This window comes from Mycena indigotica (genome assembly GCF_014461135.1).
Source record: "Mycena indigotica strain 171206Taipei chromosome Unknown Mind.scaff0008, whole genome shotgun sequence".
NCBI classification, from domain to species: Eukaryota; Fungi; Basidiomycota; class Agaricomycetes; order Agaricales; family Mycenaceae; genus Mycena; species Mycena indigotica.
The window spans coordinates 1,096,879-1,114,831 of record NW_023503007.1 but is presented as its reverse complement, the minus strand read 5'-3'; the positions used below and the strand labels follow the sequence as shown (position 1 = coordinate 1,114,831).

The 17,953-nt window shown below is 51.9% G+C and overlaps 2 protein-coding genes across 2 annotated transcripts; one reads left to right on the top strand and one right to left on the bottom strand.

The window, feature by feature from the left end:
* Positions 1-9,547: 9,547 nt before the first annotated feature.
* Positions 9,548-11,173, top strand: MIND_00916900 (putative voltage-gated potassium channel subunit beta; the record flags this gene model as incomplete). Its single annotated transcript, XM_037365803.1, has 12 exons — positions 9,548-9,641; positions 9,692-9,732; positions 9,792-9,840; positions 9,892-10,039; positions 10,090-10,175; positions 10,221-10,328; positions 10,385-10,439; positions 10,490-10,525; positions 10,574-10,646; positions 10,693-10,828; positions 10,885-11,078; positions 11,129-11,173. 12 exons carry the CDS (start codon positions 9,548-9,550, stop codon positions 11,171-11,173), a joined length of 1,065 nt encoding a protein of 354 aa, XP_037217215.1.
* Positions 11,174-11,285: 112 nt separating this feature from the next.
* Positions 11,286-13,392, bottom strand: MIND_00916800 (MYND-type domain-containing protein; the record flags this gene model as incomplete). The annotated part of the gene is made up of 3 exons (XM_037365802.1): positions 13,309-13,392; positions 12,053-13,255; positions 11,286-12,002 (listed from the first exon to the last, which is right to left on the bottom strand). Exons 1-3 carry the CDS (start codon positions 13,360-13,362, stop codon positions 11,286-11,288), a joined length of 1,974 nt encoding a protein of 657 aa, XP_037217214.1. The 5' UTR covers positions 13,363-13,392.
* Between the last annotated feature and the right edge of the window lie 4,561 nt (positions 13,393-17,953).

Here is a 17,953-nt window from a genome sequence, read left to right as displayed (position 1 = left end):
AAAGTGAGAGCGAGGCTCGCCTCGGGTGCCCCCGTAAAAATGACCATGCTAAAATCCAAGACGGGAGACAAAATAAGACTCGAGAATTTGAGTGTGATGTTGGGTTATGATTTGTTACCAACTTGACCAGACATTTCATGCTCAATGTCGCCGCCCTCCCTTGCGTCAGCCAAACATGAAAGGATTCTCCTCAAAAATCACAAATACGACCATAGTGACCAGTAGGCCACACCTGCATCGCCAACTTGTGCTAACTTGCAACTCTAACAGCGGTCGACAAGTCAGACGCGAACGCATCTGCCCTAGATGCCGGGTGGCCAAGCACCACATCTCGCGAGTCTCTCTGCCGAATATAATTGAACTGTGGTGCTCCATCCCTCTGCGAGACGATAGCACATACAATATCTTCAAAAGCGCACTGGACAATGACCCTGACTTCAACGAGGGTGATTATGCTCACTGGATTGCCACCCCCCCTTTCAATGCTCCCGCCATAGCAAGCGCTGACGGACCGGACGACACCGACTATGAGGAATGGCTTATTTGTCTGGTAGACGGTTGCCTTCTACGACGAGAACAAGAGCGGGAAGCTGCCCTCAGGACCGAGCGTAGCACCTTGGGCAAAAAAGGACAAGCTCAGATCCACTATTCGAGGTCTACTCGAGCACGATTGGCCTCGACTACGCGCGATGGAGTTGATATACGAGACGGGGAGTCGAGAACACAAGATATACCAACGCCATATGATCTTTTTGGCGCCCAAATATACCGTATGTACTATCTACGTTTTACATGACGGCGTTTCATTCCTCTATCTGTGATGGTCTGGCTTGGCCCAGCGAAGTTGGGGGGAATCATCGTGATCAGCGGTCACTCTTCCTCTTAACACTCATCAGGACATGCCGGTCCAGCGTTACCCAGCGTTTATCACCCATTTCTTCTCCACTCCTCCGACCTGCGACGACTCGCTACGTCTACGACGACTACGGGATGACCCAGAACTACCGCCCGGCGCGGTCCACTCGTTCATCGACCCAGTAGCTGGCAACCATTACCAGATTGCTCTTGCGGGAAGAATCACTGGCATGGTGCAGGAGCGCCAAGAAAAGGTATGCTATATGCTATGCCGTCCTAGCTATGTGGCTGAGTGAAACTCGCGTTTAGTTCCTGGTTTTGGAGGCACTGCCGGGACAACACCTAATCGAGGACTTCCAAGAGATGATAGTCGCGCTCGATTATGTGCAACGGCGGGCGCTGCGTGCAGACCGACGACGGAGGACGAAAACGAGCGTTGGCAAGAGCTGGACCAATAGCGACTCGGACAACAGCTTGGACAGCGGTTGTATTTATGTCCATCTCACAGGCCGAACTTGTCTGGTGAGTTTGTATATTTAGTGGTTGCTCTACACTGACAGCGCGTGGACCAGACAACTCATGCTTGGGAACACGATGAAGAATGGATTCAGGTGCCTAGCAAGCTTCCAGTCGACCCGCTTGCAATCGGCGCTACTATCTATTGTGTCGCCAACATGCTTCAAATTAACAACGAGTCGTATGACGATTCTTCCCTCGTCCACAAGGTATGCTATGTTTGTCCTCTATGTGCCTACCTGAGCTGAGGTTTGCAGCAATGGGTACTGAAGTGCCGTTTCCTTTGTCGTATTCACTTCCCCAAGGGCCCAGAAGGCCGAACGACTGACGCCGCCATGTCGAGTATTCTGAGCGGACAGTTCCACATGCTGCCAGTGCCCTCCTGTGACGAGTTGCCCATTACACTTGTAGAAACTGAATACTAGGCGATAATAAATCATTTTGATTGTCCACTAAGTACCGTACAAAGCCTTGTCAAGTTTTGTGCAGCAGCGGCAGCGATGGCGGTAGCGAACCATCGCTCCGTTTGCTCTCTTTTTGCCGGTCGGGTCATGTACTCCCTCTGCAATGGTGAAGGGTTTCGGGGATCGACTGCTAAGATGAAGTGTTGGACGGCGCCAGTGATATCGTAACTAGCAACGGCACGGCAATGAGGGTGTCCCGGCTGGATCTGCTCAATCGGTGATACAACGAGATGAATCATCTCACCTGGCTTGCAGTTGGATGCGGAGGAAGCAGAGTATGCTGGAGGGGGAGAAAGCCCCATGCATGCGAGGGAGGAGTACTGCTGGTGCGGGACATGAGAGTCGAGGAAAAGGGCAGACTTATCTGATCATGTACCTTCCCGGTTTCCCCCCCAATGAAAAGGGTTCGAAAGTCTTGGCGGTCTGTGTGTCGAGAAATGCCACGGCGAAACAGCAGAGGTGGATCACGTTCGTCCGTTTTCGTTCCGTTCGTCCGTTTTCCGACTTGACAACTCTTTCGTCAACCAAGTTCTGCAGTGTGGAAATGTCAGATCCCAGCCCACCACTCGACACTGTCGACTCGAGTCCCAGAGATATCTTACTGTGAGCCACTTGCACGCATACGTGTGAGCATTATACTTACTGACTTGTTCAAGTGGGAACAAACCCCCCTCAAAACCTGGAAACGTGGTCACTGACGCGAATGCAGACGTGTAACGGGTTTATTACTTTCACTTACAGGACTCTGAGACTCCACAGGGCACAAGAGTCGACTTCGAGCACGACTCCCAGCGCGGGACTCACCGCAACCAAAGGCAAAAAGCAGAAAAAAAGCAAGTCCACGATGACCAAGGCAGAGCGTCTCGAAAGGAATGGCAAGAATTGGGCGGAGGGTTTACGTGAAGACCTCGTTCTGGCGCCTAACTGGGAACGTTTTTTGGCGGCAAGATTGGCTGGCGGTGCTGCTCTGGAGGCCTTTTGGGCATCAATCCAGAATGAATTCCTGGCAAGAATCGATCCCGACCTTCCCGATACTGTCGAGCCTGCCCTACCCTTGCCCGAATACGACCCCTTGGCTGCAGTCCCTGTTCCCAAGGACGAGCAAAGGGCAAAAAGGGAGAAACAGCTTTGCATCGTGAGTCTTACTCTGAATCAGAATGAATGTCACGCTGACGTCTTCTGTCCTTTACCAGAAAGTCAAGCGCTACTACACGAACCGCTATGAGACCTACCGCAAGTCTCAGCAAAAGATTGCGGGTCAGACAGCGAAAACCGTGGGCTCCGGACGTCGATCCACCGTGGTCAAGACAAGCCAGCTTCCCAAACTCGCCGACATCAACGACGCGGTCGTTTACGTTGCCAACCACCTTGGTCTTCCGCCACCCAAACGTGCCCCGGCGGCGCATCAGCTTTATATGTTGGAGTCTTTCGATGAGATAGGGCCGGCGGTAGAAGAGAGATGGCAGGAGTATCGAAAAAATCACCCCAACGCTGGCCAGGCAGCGCCTCCTGACTGGAACAACAAGGTCGCGTTGCAGCTGTTCAATGAGATGGAGCCTTCGAGACAGGCGGAGCTGAAACACCGGGCAGCGGAGATTGGAGCGCGGGACAGGAAAATCTACGAAGAGCAACTTATGGCATGGCCTCCAAACACGCCCGAATATCGGCAGTTGTGCGTGCCCATCTCCTGTCTGACATTCTCCCAACTAACCCGCGCGTCAGAGCCCAAGACTTAATCCCGTCGCTGCTGAGCGACCTGTTGCAATCTCTGGCCGACGCCTCAAAAATGCAAATCTTCATGGTGATGGGTGGGCCGGTGCCGAAGTGGGGAGGCGAACTAAGAACAATGCAGTGGGTTTCTTCCATATCTCCAGTTCGATGTCTAATGGCGCTATCTCCTCAGATTTTCCGTTGGCGTCAACCATGCAACAGTTCCAGTACCATTTCCGGAATGGGACAGCAAGCATTGGGAACAGAACGTCATTCAAAAATTCAAAGCATTCTTGGAGACGGCTTTCAGTAAGTAATTCACTTGATTTAGTTTCATGTCTGAGCCTTTACTAGCCCAAAATGAACGCCAGGCGGCTGCCCTTCGCACAACGAACTCGGACATTACCCAGGACGAGTCTCTTCTGAGTTTGGACGACAAAACTCCGACTCCGAGTTCCACAGACCCTGCCCCCGCAACGCCTGTAACGCCCGCAACGCCTAACGCCCGCAACGCCCGCAACGCCCGAGGCCCAGCCAACAGGCTCGTCCTCGAGTTCGAAGGGGAAGGGCAAGGCAGTTGAAGAGCCGGTGGAGGAACCGACCTCCGCAAATGACGCAACCGACGACGAAGAATCAGAGGGGGGGGGATGAAGAAGACGATGAAATCGACGAGAAGGAGCGGGAGAGGCTGAAGTATGAGCAAATCAAGAGGCAAGAGAGGATTCGGGAAGAGAGCATTCAAAAACCCGTGAAGCGATGAAAGTGCTTGGTCTTTTTGGTGCGACGGAGGATTTGTTCTCCCAAGCCAAAACGCCAAAGCCTAGGCCCAAGCCCAAGCCCATTCTGAAGCCGACAGCTCCTCCTCGACGTTCGCAGCGCAATATGTCTCGAGATGGTGACGACGCTATGGACATAGATTCTGAAGGGGCCTCGGAAGGGCAGGCTGGAAATAACGAGGAAAATATGGTGGTGGATGAAGAGCATGGCCGAGGCACAGAAGTTCCACCTGTATCTGGGGCCGTGGCTGCAAAAGCGCCTCCCGCCGAAATGCTGGTCGACCAGCCCGACACATCCCCAGTTACCCCACCCGTTAATAACAACGCGCGCCAAGTTACACCCCCGGTTACCCCACCCCTTAACAACGAGGCCGCTCAAGTCGAAACGCACAACCCTTCGTCTGTCACAGCCATCGACGACACTGCTTTAGCACCAGCTCCTCCGCCCGAAATACCCGGAATTGGAACGTCGCCAGGTCGAATTCAGCAGCAGTCTCAATCAGCAACACCGTTGCATATTGCCAAGGATCCCATTCCCTTCGACAAACCTGGGTATTTACGGCGCAAGCTAGCAGTCGAGGCTGCAAAAGCCGACTCACCGACCCCGCCTTGCCCAGAGGAAACAACGCAATCACGCTGGCTTTGCCGCGTCTACACAGAAATCACAGGGGAGAAGCTGGGTGCGACATATAACTGGATGCTGGCTGGCTTCCTCTCGCTCAAGCGGCATACGGATATGAGAATGGCGCAGCTAGGCTGTCTGCAAGCGATCGCGCATCCCAAGTTGCCAATTGGATCCGCTACAAACGGATTGCGAAACCTGCTTATTGTGGAATCAGCGACCCCGGGCATTTGGGCTGCAGTTCTGGAGATGGTGGAGCGGGAACCAACCCTCATGGAGATCAATCTCTGCCGAGGGCCGACCGGGGGCAGTGGAGCGGGATCGTGAGACGGAATCGTGGTCGAAAATGATGGCACCAGGCATTAATGGTATGCTGACCGCCGTGGTCATGCTGTACTGGTAGGGCTGCGAGGAGAAGCAGCGGGAGACTTGGCCGAACGAAGGGTGGATTGAAGCGGTGAAAGATGTGGGTGAAGTTAGTCGGGCAATCGAGGAGGAAATTGAAGAGAAAAGGAAGACAGGGAAGAAGCGAAAGGCGTCATAGTGCTCTGTAGAAATGAATTAAAATATTCGTCTCTTGCTGATTGAAGATTTGACAAGATGGACAGGAGAATGACTTAGAGAGAGAAAAGTCGCCAGCGTAATCACGTGACCAAAGGACTTAGAATTTGTCTTCTGGCGCGGTAGCGTTCACAGCAGTAAGCTAGGGGTTGGTTTTTGCAGCTTTGTATGGTGTATAAAAGCTAAATAAGGTAGAGGTCAGTGAGCTGAACACATAAGAGAGGGCCATTCACTGAGAACCTACTTGCGAATAGGCGGGGGACATCGGGAAGTGGTCGGAGATTGTCGGAGGTGGGTGGAGGTGATATATTGATGTAAAATCAATGCAGAATTGTTTTCCGAGCGGCCGAATGGCAGATTGGAGAGCCGGATGGGAACCATCAAATGTGATTGATGCGGTCCCAAAAAGGAAAGGGCCCACCTAGCCCCTGCCATTTCCGGGCGGCAAGAAGCCTGTCAAGTAGCCTAATCTGCCTATCAACTGCTAGGAGCCAGGGCTTCCTAGGGATTTAGGGTACAGCCTATCAAGCAGTTCCTAGCCTTTATTAGGCTATATCTTACCACTACGGCTCGCCCCCTCCGACGCCCCCGTTCGGATTCGCCGACTTGCCTGGGAGAAAAAGCTACCTGGCAGCTATACCATCTCTGCCGCTCCTGGGGTTAACTCGCTCCACCTTCCCCTCGAACTTGAGTCCACCGCGAACGCGCTCAAGCTCTCCCTCTCAGGTCTGGTCGACTGCGGAGCCACTCGGACTTTATCGACACAGAATACGTCAACCGAAACAACGTGCCAGTCCGAAATCTCTCAGTACCCATACCGGTCTACAATGTCGACGGTACCCCCAATGATGCTGGGTCTATTTGCCAAATCGTGGACCTCGTTCTACAATACAACGGACACTCCGAACGCGTTCAGCTGGCTGTAACCCACCTTGGGAAACAGGATTTGATACTCGGATACTCCTGGCTCAAGAAACACAACCCCGAGATCAACTGGGAAACGAAAGAGGTGAAAATGAGTCGATGCCCCCAAAGCTGCTCCACTTGCCGCGACGAGGAACGGACCGAGCGCGCTGAGGTTCGGCGCCTCCGACTCCTCAAATCGCGTTTGCTCTCAGGCGCCTTCCCCACTGTTTGCACTATCAATATTGCCGGTCCAGACGATGCTGACGACGAACTCGGAGCTACCGGACCCTCCGAGTCCCTCACCAGATCTCGACGATGACGAGCATCTTGAAGACAGCGACCGCATCTTCTACACCTCCTTTCGCCCAATCGAGGAGATTCGCGCTGGGAGCACCGTGTCCCAACGCCTTGCAGGGGCCTTCGCCCGTAACTCGGCCCCCCCCCTGGAAATTCCGGACTGGGCCAAGGAGTTCCAAGACGTCTTTGACAAGGAGTCCTTCGACATGTTACCAGAGCGGAGGGCTTGGGACCACGCTATCGAACTCGTTCCCGGCGCAGAGCCCGCTAATTGCAAGGTGTATCCGATCTCCCCCTTGAACAGCGCGAACTTGACGAGTTCATCGAGGAGGGACTTGCCACCGGCCGTATCCGCCCTTCGAAATCTCCGATGGCCTCCCCGTCTTCTTCGTTAAGAAAAAGGACGGAGGACTTCGGTTTGTCCAGGACTACCGCGCCCTCAACGCAATGACAATTAAGAACCGGTACCCCCTCCCGTTGATTAATGACCTTATCAACAAGCTCAAGGGTGCCCGTTATTTCACTAAACTCAATGTTCGTTGGGGCTTCAATAACGTCCGGATTAAAGGAGGAGACGAGTGGAAGGCGGCCTTTCGGACTAACCGAGGGTGGTTCGAACCTTTGGTGATGTATTTTGGCCTGACGAACTCCCCCGCGACATTCCAAACGATGATGAATGACATTTTCCAGGATCTCATTCTTTCAGGAGACGTTATGATCTACCTCGACAATATCCTTATTGCACATCGAGTACCTGGGGGTTATCATCTCTCTCACAACCACGTTGAAATGGATCCCGTTAAGGTCGCCGGAGTCTCAGCGTGGCCTCCGCCCGAAAACAAGAAGGACGTCCAGCAGTTTCTGGGGTTTGCTTATTTCTACCGCAGGTTCATTCGGGATTTCTCGGCCCTTGCGCAGCCTCTCTTTGCGCTCACCAAGAAAGACCAGAAATGGACCTGGGGAGACGCCAAAAGCCGCCGCCTTTCAAGCTATCAAAGACGCGGTCATCTCAGAGCCCGTCTTAGCAATCCCGGACGACTCTCGGCCTTTCCGACTTGAAGCAGACAGCTCAGATTATGCGACAGGGGCGGGTCTTTCACAACAATCTGCCCCAGACGGGAAGGGGCACCCTGTAGCGTTCTATTCCAAAAAGCTTAAATGATGTCCAGCGCAACTACGAGATTCACGACAAGGAGATGCTCGCGATCATCCGCGCACTCGAGGAGTATCGGCATTTCCTCGAGGGCGCCACACATCTCGACCCAGCTCATATAGCTGTATCTTTGCAAAAGATGAGGGCTGAGCTGCAAGGCTGTAATGCAAAAGATGAGGGCAAGTGCCCAAAGAAAAACTTACAAGCAATAAAATAATTACTTATAAGCCCTCTGGCGGGTTTTGATTGATGGGATCAGTGCATTTAGATAATATTACCTAATGTGGAACGATTTTTGATTGCCATCACTAGATCTAATGACCAGGTGATGCCACATCAGTCTTACTTAATCTCTGAATTTATTTTCTTATTTCTGCCACATAAGTCCAAAGTATTACCCTACGAGTATTCGGCCTGAAGAAAAGGTGATCTATATGACTATATCAATTTTTAGCTTAGTCATATCTTTCAATTCCATTGAGAAATTCAATAATTAAACCCTGTTTCACATCTTTTGCATTAGAGTCTTGCAGCTCAGCCCACATCTTTTGCAAAGAATGAGCTATATAGGGTGTCCACTCAACAGGTACCCTTTATGACGGACACTGGTCGGCTCCCCCGAATGGGTTTCGAGCCAGGCGCCCGCTCAGAGTTGGAGTTGGTGAACGAGTTTCGCGACCGGATAGCTAACGGCGTCTCCGAGGCAAAGGCCGCGCTTGTTAAAGCCAAGGACGAGTATAAACGGTACTACGATCGGAAACGTTCGGACGCTCCGAATATTCAAGTTGGTGATAAGGTTTGGTTGGATTCTCCCCCTATATGTGGCCGTCAAGCTGCATTTATAGATTATATTTATTGTTGAGATTACATGAGTATGAGGGCAAGTTCCAACTTGAATGCCCACTGGTGCTTTCAAGTATGTAGCTGAGCTATATGTTCAATCATTAGATCATGTCACACATTGTCACAAAATGAAAGTTGCATCAATCCTCCTCCTATTAGGTAGGCATAAATCTCCTTTGACTTTTTAGGTGAGCATAGGAGGTTGGTGGCAAGTGAATCGAGCGGCCGACCAATGGAGCAGATGTAAGCCAGAGTGGTGAGGAAAAGTGGGCCACAATATTGAATAAATGATATTCCCTCTCATAATTCATCTTTTCTATATGTATTTATAAGCAAGCATACTTGAATATCAGGTTTAAGTAGCGTTTTGCTGATATCCTGGAACTGCATTTCCAGGTTTTGAGCCTCACCCAAATATTTTCCAAAAAGGCAATTTATTTTCAGAATATATTTGCTACAATTTTACAATATTACCCATCATTGCCTGGTTGGAACACTGATAAGGCAGATCACCGACAAGAATACATAGAAAGTGAAGCAAGGTCTTAGTCAGGCGCAGGCACCAGAGGCCCTTGTTACATAATCACTTGAAAAGCAATCGTGTATGATGTACCATAAATATACCCTGCGGCTGGAAGCTAAACCATACAGTGTGTGTGCTAAAAAAAAAAAGCAAGCCGAGGATGGCCGATACTTGTTTCCCCACACTGTCACGGCTCCGGAGTTCCGACCATCCGGTCATTGGGCGGCCCGCCCCGCTTATAAATTACGCGATATCGACGATCGGCCGTGTGACCCTCGTTCTTCTGCTCCACCACGTCCCTGAACCACAAACGACCCCGCTATGGCTGAACACCCCGTCTTCGATGCCAAGAACATGCCCTTTCGAAGGCTGGGTCCTACCGGGCTCCGTGTCCCATTGCTCTCCTTGGGCGGATGTGCGTCATTTCGAAGTATCGTTATCGATGAAGCTAACGGCGCGGTGCAGGGCTCACTCTCGGCGGGTCCGTGACCGGTGACCCCGTAAAGGTGCGGTCATCCACAACCTCTTCTCGGTTCCTCGCGTTTGACGGCGGAGCTTACTCCAGGAAATCATTAAAACGGCCTTTGAGGCGGGTATCAACATGTTCGACACCGGTGCGTCTACCATCCTTTCGGACTGCCCAAGCGATTGATTAGAGCCTTAAGCCGAGGCATATGCCAAAGGACAATCTGAGATAGAAATGGGAAGGGTTATCAAGGAACTTAACTATAAGCGTTCGGACCTGGTCATAACGACGAAAATTTTCTGGGGACTTCGCAGCGGGCCAAACGACACTGGACTTTCGCGCAAGCAGTGCGTAATATTCTGCATCATCCGTATTCTGTAGTTCATATCGCCAACAGCATTATTGAAGCAACCCAGGAATCTCTCGAGCGACTTCAGATGACCTACGTCGACGTCATATTCGCTCATCGCTACGACCGCACTGGTACACCCTGTCGTAGCCATGGTTCTTGAAGCTGACATATGCCAGTTCCGATGGAGGAGATTGTTCGTGCATTCAACTTCGTTATCGAGAAAGGCTGGGCGTTCTATTGGGGTACCTCGGAATGGAGCGCGGCCGAAATTGAGGAGGCTTATCGTGAGTTGGCTCATATATTCTGCAAAGCTATCATTCTCTGACTTGCTAAACTCAAGACGTTGCCACCAAGCTCAATCTTATTGCACCTATTGCCGAGCAAATGCAGCACCAGTAAGAATTTTCCGCAACGCCGAGGTCATTGAGCTAACCTAGATACGCAGCATGTTCCACCGCGAACGTCCAGAGAAGGAATATGAGTGCGTCACATTGGAGATAAGTAATTCAGTTGATCACATTGAACTCAGGGCTCTGTATCGCAAGTATAACTATGGAACTACAATCTGGTCGCCGCTGGCTTCTGGGCTCCTGACTGGCAAAGTATGCCAAATGATCTGCCAGCTTTCGTGCTTATCGATTGTTCTAGTATAACGATGGTATCCCGCCCGATTCTCGCTTTGCCCGAGAAGCTATGTTCAAAGGCAGCGCTGCGAAACTGCATACATCCGATGAGGGGCTCCAGAAAATCGAGAAGGTCAAAAAGTTGACCAAAGTTGCCGAATGTGCGTTTAGGATCCCCACTTGAAGCACGAGCTAATGACTGGTGTACTATGATCAGCACTAAACTCTACCCCGACTGCGTTAGCTATCGCCTGGTTGGGACTGAAGAAATCGACATCGACGATCATCCTCGGCGTCAGCTCTGTTCCACAGCTTACGCAGAACTTGGAAGCCCTCAAAGTTTTGCCGTTGATTACCGACAAGCACTTGGAGGAAATCGAGGCTATTTTGGACAACAAGCCAGAGGAATTCGTGAGTCTTCCTCGGCTGTCAGTGAATAACCCGCCGAGTCTGTTGTGTAGCCGACTTATTCACGTCCGCCGCTGGATTTGCTTGGTCGGTTGTGAAATGAGACAACACAGAGAGAAGAAGATATCATCATCATGTAGAAAAGAAAATATTGAGACAACGTTGAATGCACTGCTAAGAAGGGCCATGCGCCGAGCTACATATGTTTGTTCATGAATGGGTCTCTGCGATGCCCTCACACACTTTGACTAGCCGCTCGACGTCTTCGCGTTGCGGCTCGTCGGCAATATTGATGCTGTTATCGCATCGCCAACGTGCTGCGATAATCTTCAGACCATTCCACAGGGCAGCATTCTCGGTATGCAGCGGCTTCAGCAACAGCCGCACGTTCGATGCCCCACCGTCTCCCACCTCCACGGCGAAAAGATGGACCCAGACCCGCCCTTGGGACGCTGCCGATCTCGCTACCGCCTCTGAGAAGCCATCAGGAGGCCACCTATATCCACGTTTGATTTCCCCCATGTGAGTCACGGAATTCATGTAGGGGGCAGAATAAACGTTGACCGTAACAGCGCCGGCTGAGAAATCAAACTCGAGACAGGGCACCTCGTCAGGGTTCTCAGTCCAGAATTTCACGATCTTGACGCCGATTTCAACCTTCCTGCGCGCGTATTCGGCGGCTAGCAATGCACGGAAGAACTTGTCGTCTTCTTTCTTCAAGGAGAGCCGTTCACCTGTATGATTGTCCGTCCCGTCGCAATCAACAGGCTGGTAAAATGCACCTTTTCTTGCTTCGTTTAGTTTGGGACATTCGTGGCGATGTGCTCCGGTGCGATAGTCTTCTCTCTGGCATGCTTTTGAGCAGTAATATGCGACTAAACAGCCGGTGCACTGCTTGAATTCAGTCTTTTTGCGTATTTGATTGCACTACTCCAATCAAGGTTAACGTGGGGTGACAGTAGAGTAGAGCTTTGAACCTTGAGATTATGACACGCTCGCAGCGGGGCGATTGTGTTGCGACAAGAATGAACGAAAAAGGCCGAGCGCCGCTCCACCAATTCGACGAAATGATTCCATACTTTGAGAAAGGCGCCGCCGATGATAATGTCGGAAGGGGGCTCAAGAGTCGGCAGGACGGGAGATAGGGACACAAGAACGGAAGGAAAAACAGTTTTCCCTGGAAGAACGCGATCAAAAACGAGGAGTAGTTCTTTCCGAGTCTTATAGGGTGTAGGGGGAGTAAGAAGAGATAGGAGCCCAGCAGAAAGGGAGTCCGCAATGCTACGCGCACCCTTCTCGGTGAATGCATGAGAGCACAGACCGTCAATCAAAAGCTCATGCACGAGTTCGTACAGGTTTTGGGCAAGCGACGACTGGTCTGCACTGAGAGCACGGCAGACAGTAACCAAAAGCGAACAGATGCCCGCATCCGGAAGCATAGAGATGAAGCTTGTACTGTGCCAGATCCTGTGCAGAAAGTAGACCAGGCCGTCTGCGAGCTTCACTGTCTGCGGTGTCGCAGGAGCTGGGGCTGGGAAAAGATGCGCAAGATGTTCGATGATGAGGTCTGCGAGAGCATCAAGCCCGCCAAGCTGGTCGCTGAGCTCCCACAAACAGGTTTCTTCGTCGTCTTCATAGGCATCCTGGGTCAAATAGTTCAACCCAAAGGAAATCATTTGCAGTGAACGCAGGGATTTGTCGCGAAACAGCGTTACCCAGGCTCTGGCCAGCATGGCGCGCACCCCAGGCGTCTGCAGCGGGAATGCGGCACGGGATTTATCCACGTGCGACGTCAAAGGGAGCGATGCGAGTATGAAGGAGATGTAGACTTCCTCCCGCGGCATAAGGGGCAGCTGCTCGTAGAGCTGGTCCAGAAACTGGGCCCAGAACCAAATGCGCTCCCAAACGGCCGTCGCGGCGTCTTCCGGTATCGGAGAGCTCAGGAGCACGGTGGGCGCCAGACTGAACGTTGTCTGGAGCTGCGTGAGACGGCGAGCGAGTCTTTCGGCGCCAGCGACACCCTGCTCAAGAAGCTCTTGAATGATGGCCGAATCCGGTTCGAGGAGTGCGTAAAGAACGGGCGTCACGAAGGCATGCTGCTTTTGCGGAAGCGTCTTCAGTGCCTCGAGGAGAGCGTCAAGCTTTTGCAGATTCCCTTCCACCGCCTCAGTGGCAAGTTTCTGCACTTGAGTATTAGCCGGAATATAGATTTTGCAGCGGTGAGCTCGTGCACCTTATGGCGAAAGGGCAGCTTGTTGAGGTTCGACAAAGCCAGACTGGGGTGCATCGTGAATCGTGATTCGTCCGTGACGAGGGAAAGGAAGCAAGATTTGAAGGTCCCGAAGTGGCAAATTATTCCCACGCCCAGATCGACCGATGCCCGAGGTCACGTCATCACCTTTTTCTTTTCTCCAACTTTTCTTCACGACGAGAATTTCATTTTGGTCGATGAACTCTCCTGCGTCCTTAAAACCTTTCCACGCACGAACGCACAGCAAGCAGTGAAGCACCCCTAGCCAATCTTCCTCAACGTTTCTCGACATCTCGACATTTGGCGGGTTTCAGGCTCGGAGCCAAAACATGTCGACCTTGACGTCGCGTAGGTGATCAAACTTTGGCGGCCACTCTTCCCCTTCTCCCCTTCCCCTTCATCCCTTCGTCTGCCTCTCCCTTTTCCTGCGTGCTAGCACGCTCGACGCTTGTCGTATTCGTCTTTCTTTTCCTTTGGTCCCTTTCTCGCCTCTCGCTGGCCGTTTTTCCACACCACTCGTTCGAAAATGGCCGGAGTTGACCTCTGAAATATTACCCAGAAGAGTTATATACGGGAGTCGGAGAGGGTTTGTCGACCGCATAGGTTCTGTAAATGTCTGCATATCGTCGTGGTCGTAGAAATGAAAGGCTGCTTTTGTGATCGTAGAAATGAAAGGCTGCTTTTGTGATTGCGCGTGGAAAACAAAAAAAAAAAAAAAAAAAAAGATCTGTTCCTCTTACTCCATGTCTTCTTCACTTTCCCCCGCAACAGTCTACCTGTCCCCAACCAAAGGAACGGCGCGAGATAAGCCGCTCGACGATGCGAGCGTTGACCTCCTTTGTGCCAGGCGTAAGATCCAGTTTGTACTTTTGGAGGGTGCTCTCTGACGGTGTTAGTAGTGCCCAAGCGTTCTCGTAGAGACGATGAAGTTGAAGTGGGCGAGAAGAAGAGCGAATCGACCAAAAAACGCGCTCGAGCGTCTGAGGCAGCCGTCCACCAAAAGGAGGGAGCCGAAAACCTCTCCTGCGACCTACGCAGTTGACGAGGAACAACTAGAAGAACGTGAGTTGACGTTTGCGCCCTGTGTGCTTTTCTGACAATATGCAGTAGTCTAGCGCGAATTGACCATAAAACGCGCTCGAGCCTCCGAGGCAGCGGTCCAAGAAAAAGAGCAGGTAGCGAAACGCCCGACTGGTGAGCAACTTGAATTCCGCGTTGTTTACGGCTAGTGTGCTGACAGTAGTCTTTTGTTGCTAGCTGCTGATATGAACGACATGAGTTACAGATTGCAGCGCCTGATAGACCGCAAATACCAGCGTCGGCCTAACCCCCCCCCCACCGCCTCAGAGTTGGTTGGCGAACGAGACTTCCCCCAAGGATTTCCCACATTGGACGAGCTGTACGCGAGCCTTTATCGACCCCCGGCACTGTTGAACGTGCTCCCAGTGTACAAATGTGTGCTCTGTAATAAGGTCAAGTCGAATCCTGTCTGGTTCGTCTGTATTTTTTTGCGACTTAGGCAGGGCTGTAAACTGAATGAGATATAGGTTTCCGAATTGCAAGCACAGCACCTGTTATGTGTGCATTTTCATGCATCTGAAGGACCGCTGGGACTGTCCGGAGTGTGGGCGGCCTATGTACGGCGCCCCCCGGCGGGACTACGAAGTCGAAGAGGACGTTAAGTGGCAATACCCCAAACGGCGATTTGAGCTGCGTCACTTACTCCTTCGCCCGGTTCACCTTTCCTCGCCGCCATATGACCCCCAAATAGTCTCTGAAAGTGTTGCTCGAGTAGATAGTGGTGCTTGTTGCATGTGTCGCTTGTCTATAGACTCAAAAAACGAGTTTTCGAGTATTGTGTGGAATTGGCAAACTCACCTCGATCTGGCTTTGAAGCAGTCCGCGATCTCGCTTTGAAGCAGTCCGCGGCCTAGAGACTTTGAGTGTGGCTTGCAGTATCGTCTGTGTGCTGGCTTAGTCGGCAAAGTGGAAGGAGTCAAGCGTGATAATGACAATTAGCTGTCAGCGAATTCTGTGGCGATGCGGCCGGGAGGTTCGGACCGTCTCTCGGGCCTTGGACGCCCGGAGGGTCGGGTCATTCAGATTCGTCTGCTGTCGACCAAGATCTGGACAAAAATCCCTTCTAAGCGCAACTCTGGCTCTCGATTACGCGCCCGAAAAGGATAATCCAAAGCTCATCTGAGATGAAACTACTGCGTCCAGTCGGGTCATCGAAATTCGGCTCCTTATTGGTATCGAGCATGCTTAAAAGCCAAATAAAGTGAGAGCGAGGCTCGCCTCGGGTGCCCCCGTAAAAATGACCATGCTAAAATCCAAGACGGGAGACAAAATAAGACTCGAGAATTTGAGTGTGATGTTGGGTTATGATTTGTTACCAACTTGACCAGACATTTCATGCTCAATGTCGCCGCCCTCCCCTTGCGTCAGCCAAACATGAAAGGATTCTCCTCAAAAATCACAAATACGACCATAGTGACCAGTAGGCCACACCTGCATCGCCAACTTGTGCTAACTTGCAACTCTAACAGCGGTCGACAAGTCAGACGCGAACGCATCTGCCCTAGATGCCGGGTGGCCAAGCACCACATCTCGCGAGTCTCTCTGCCGAATATAATTGAACTGTGGTGCTCCATCCCTCTGCGAGACGATAGCACATACAATATCTTCAAAAGCGCACTGGACAATGACCCTGACTTCAACGAGGGTGATTATGCTCACTGGATTGCCACCCCCCCTTTCAATGCTCCCGCCATAGCAAGCGCTGACGGACCGGACGACACCGACTATGAGGAATGGCTTATTTGTCTGGTAGACGGTTGCCTTCTACGACGAGAACAAGAGCGGGAAGCTGCCCTCAGGACCGAGCGTAGCACCTTGGGCAAAAAAGGACAAGCTCAGATCCACTATTCGAGGTCTACTCGAGCACGATTGGCCTCGACTACGCGCGATGGAGTCGATATACGAGACGGGGAGTCGAGAACACAAGATATACCAACGCCATATGATCTTTTTGGCGCGCCAAATATACCGTATGTACTATCTACGTTTTACATGACGGCGTTTCATTCCTCTATCTGTGATGGTCTGGCTTGGCCCAGCGAAGTTGGGGGGAATCATCGTGATCAGCGGTCACTCTTCCTCTTAACACTCATCAGGACATGCCGGTCCAGCGTTACCCAGCGTTTATCACCCATTTCTTCTCCACTCCTCCGACCTGCGACGACTCGCTACGTCTACGACGACTACGGGATGACCCAGAACTACCGCCCGGCGCGGTCCACTCGTTCATCGACCCAGTAGCTGGCAACCATTACCAGATTGCTCTTGCGGGAAGAATCACTGGCATGGTGCAGGAGCGCCAAGAAAAGGTATGCTATATGCTATGCCGTCCTAGCTATGTGGCTGAGTGAAACTCGCGTTTAGTTCCTGGTTTTGGAGGCACTGCCGGGACAACACCTAATCGAGGACTTCCAAGAGATGATAGTCGCGCTCGATTATGTGCAACGGCGGGCGCTGCGTGCAGACCGACGACGGAGGACGAAAACGAGCGTTGGCAAGAGCTGGACCAATAGCGACTCGGACAACAGCTTGGACAGCGGTTGTATTTATGTCCATCTCACAGGCCGAACTTGTCTGGTGAGTTTGTATATTTAGTGGTTGCTCTACACTGACAGCGCGTGGACCAGACAACTCATGCTTGGGAACACGATGAAGAATGGATTCAGGTGCCTAGCAAGCTTCCAGTCGACCCGCTTGCAATCGGCGCTACTATCTATTGTGTCGCCAACATGCTTCAAATTAACAACGAGTCGTATGACGATTCTTCCCTCGTCCACAAGGTATGCTATGTTTGTCCTCTATGTGCCTACCTGAGCTGAGGTTTGCAGCAATGGGTACTGAAGTGCCGTTTCCTTTGTCGTATTCACTTCCCCAAGGGCCCAGAAGGCTGAACGACTGACGCCGCCATGTCGAGTATTCTGAGCGGACAGTTCCACATGCTGCCAGTGCCCTCCTGTGACGAGTTGCCCATTACACTTGTAGAAACTGAATACTAGGCGATAATAAATCATTTTGATTGTCCACTAAGTACCGTACAAAGCCTTGTCAAGTTTTGTGCGCAGCAGCGGCAGCGATGGCGGTAGCGAACCATCGCTCCGTTTGCTCTCTTTTTGCCGGTCGGGTCATGTACTCCCTCTGCAATGGTGAAGGGTTTCGCGGGATCGACTGCTAAGATGAAGTGTTGGACGGCGCCAGTGATATCGTAACTAGCAACGGCACGGCAATGAGGGTGTCCCGGCTGGATCTGCTCAATCGGTGATACAACGAGATGAATCATCTCACCTGGCTTGCAGTTGGATGCGGAGGAAGCAGAGTATGCTGGAGGGGGAGAAAGCCCCATGCATGCGAGGGAGGAGTACTGCTGGTGCGGGACATGAGAGTCGAGGAAAAGGGCAGACTTATCTGATCATGTACCTTCCCGGTTTCCCCCCCAATGAAAAGGGTTCGAAAGTCTTGGCGGTCTGTGTGTCGAGAAATGCCACGGCGAAACAGCAGAGGTGGATCACGTTCGTCCGTTTTCGTTCCGTTCGTCCGTTTTCCGACTTGA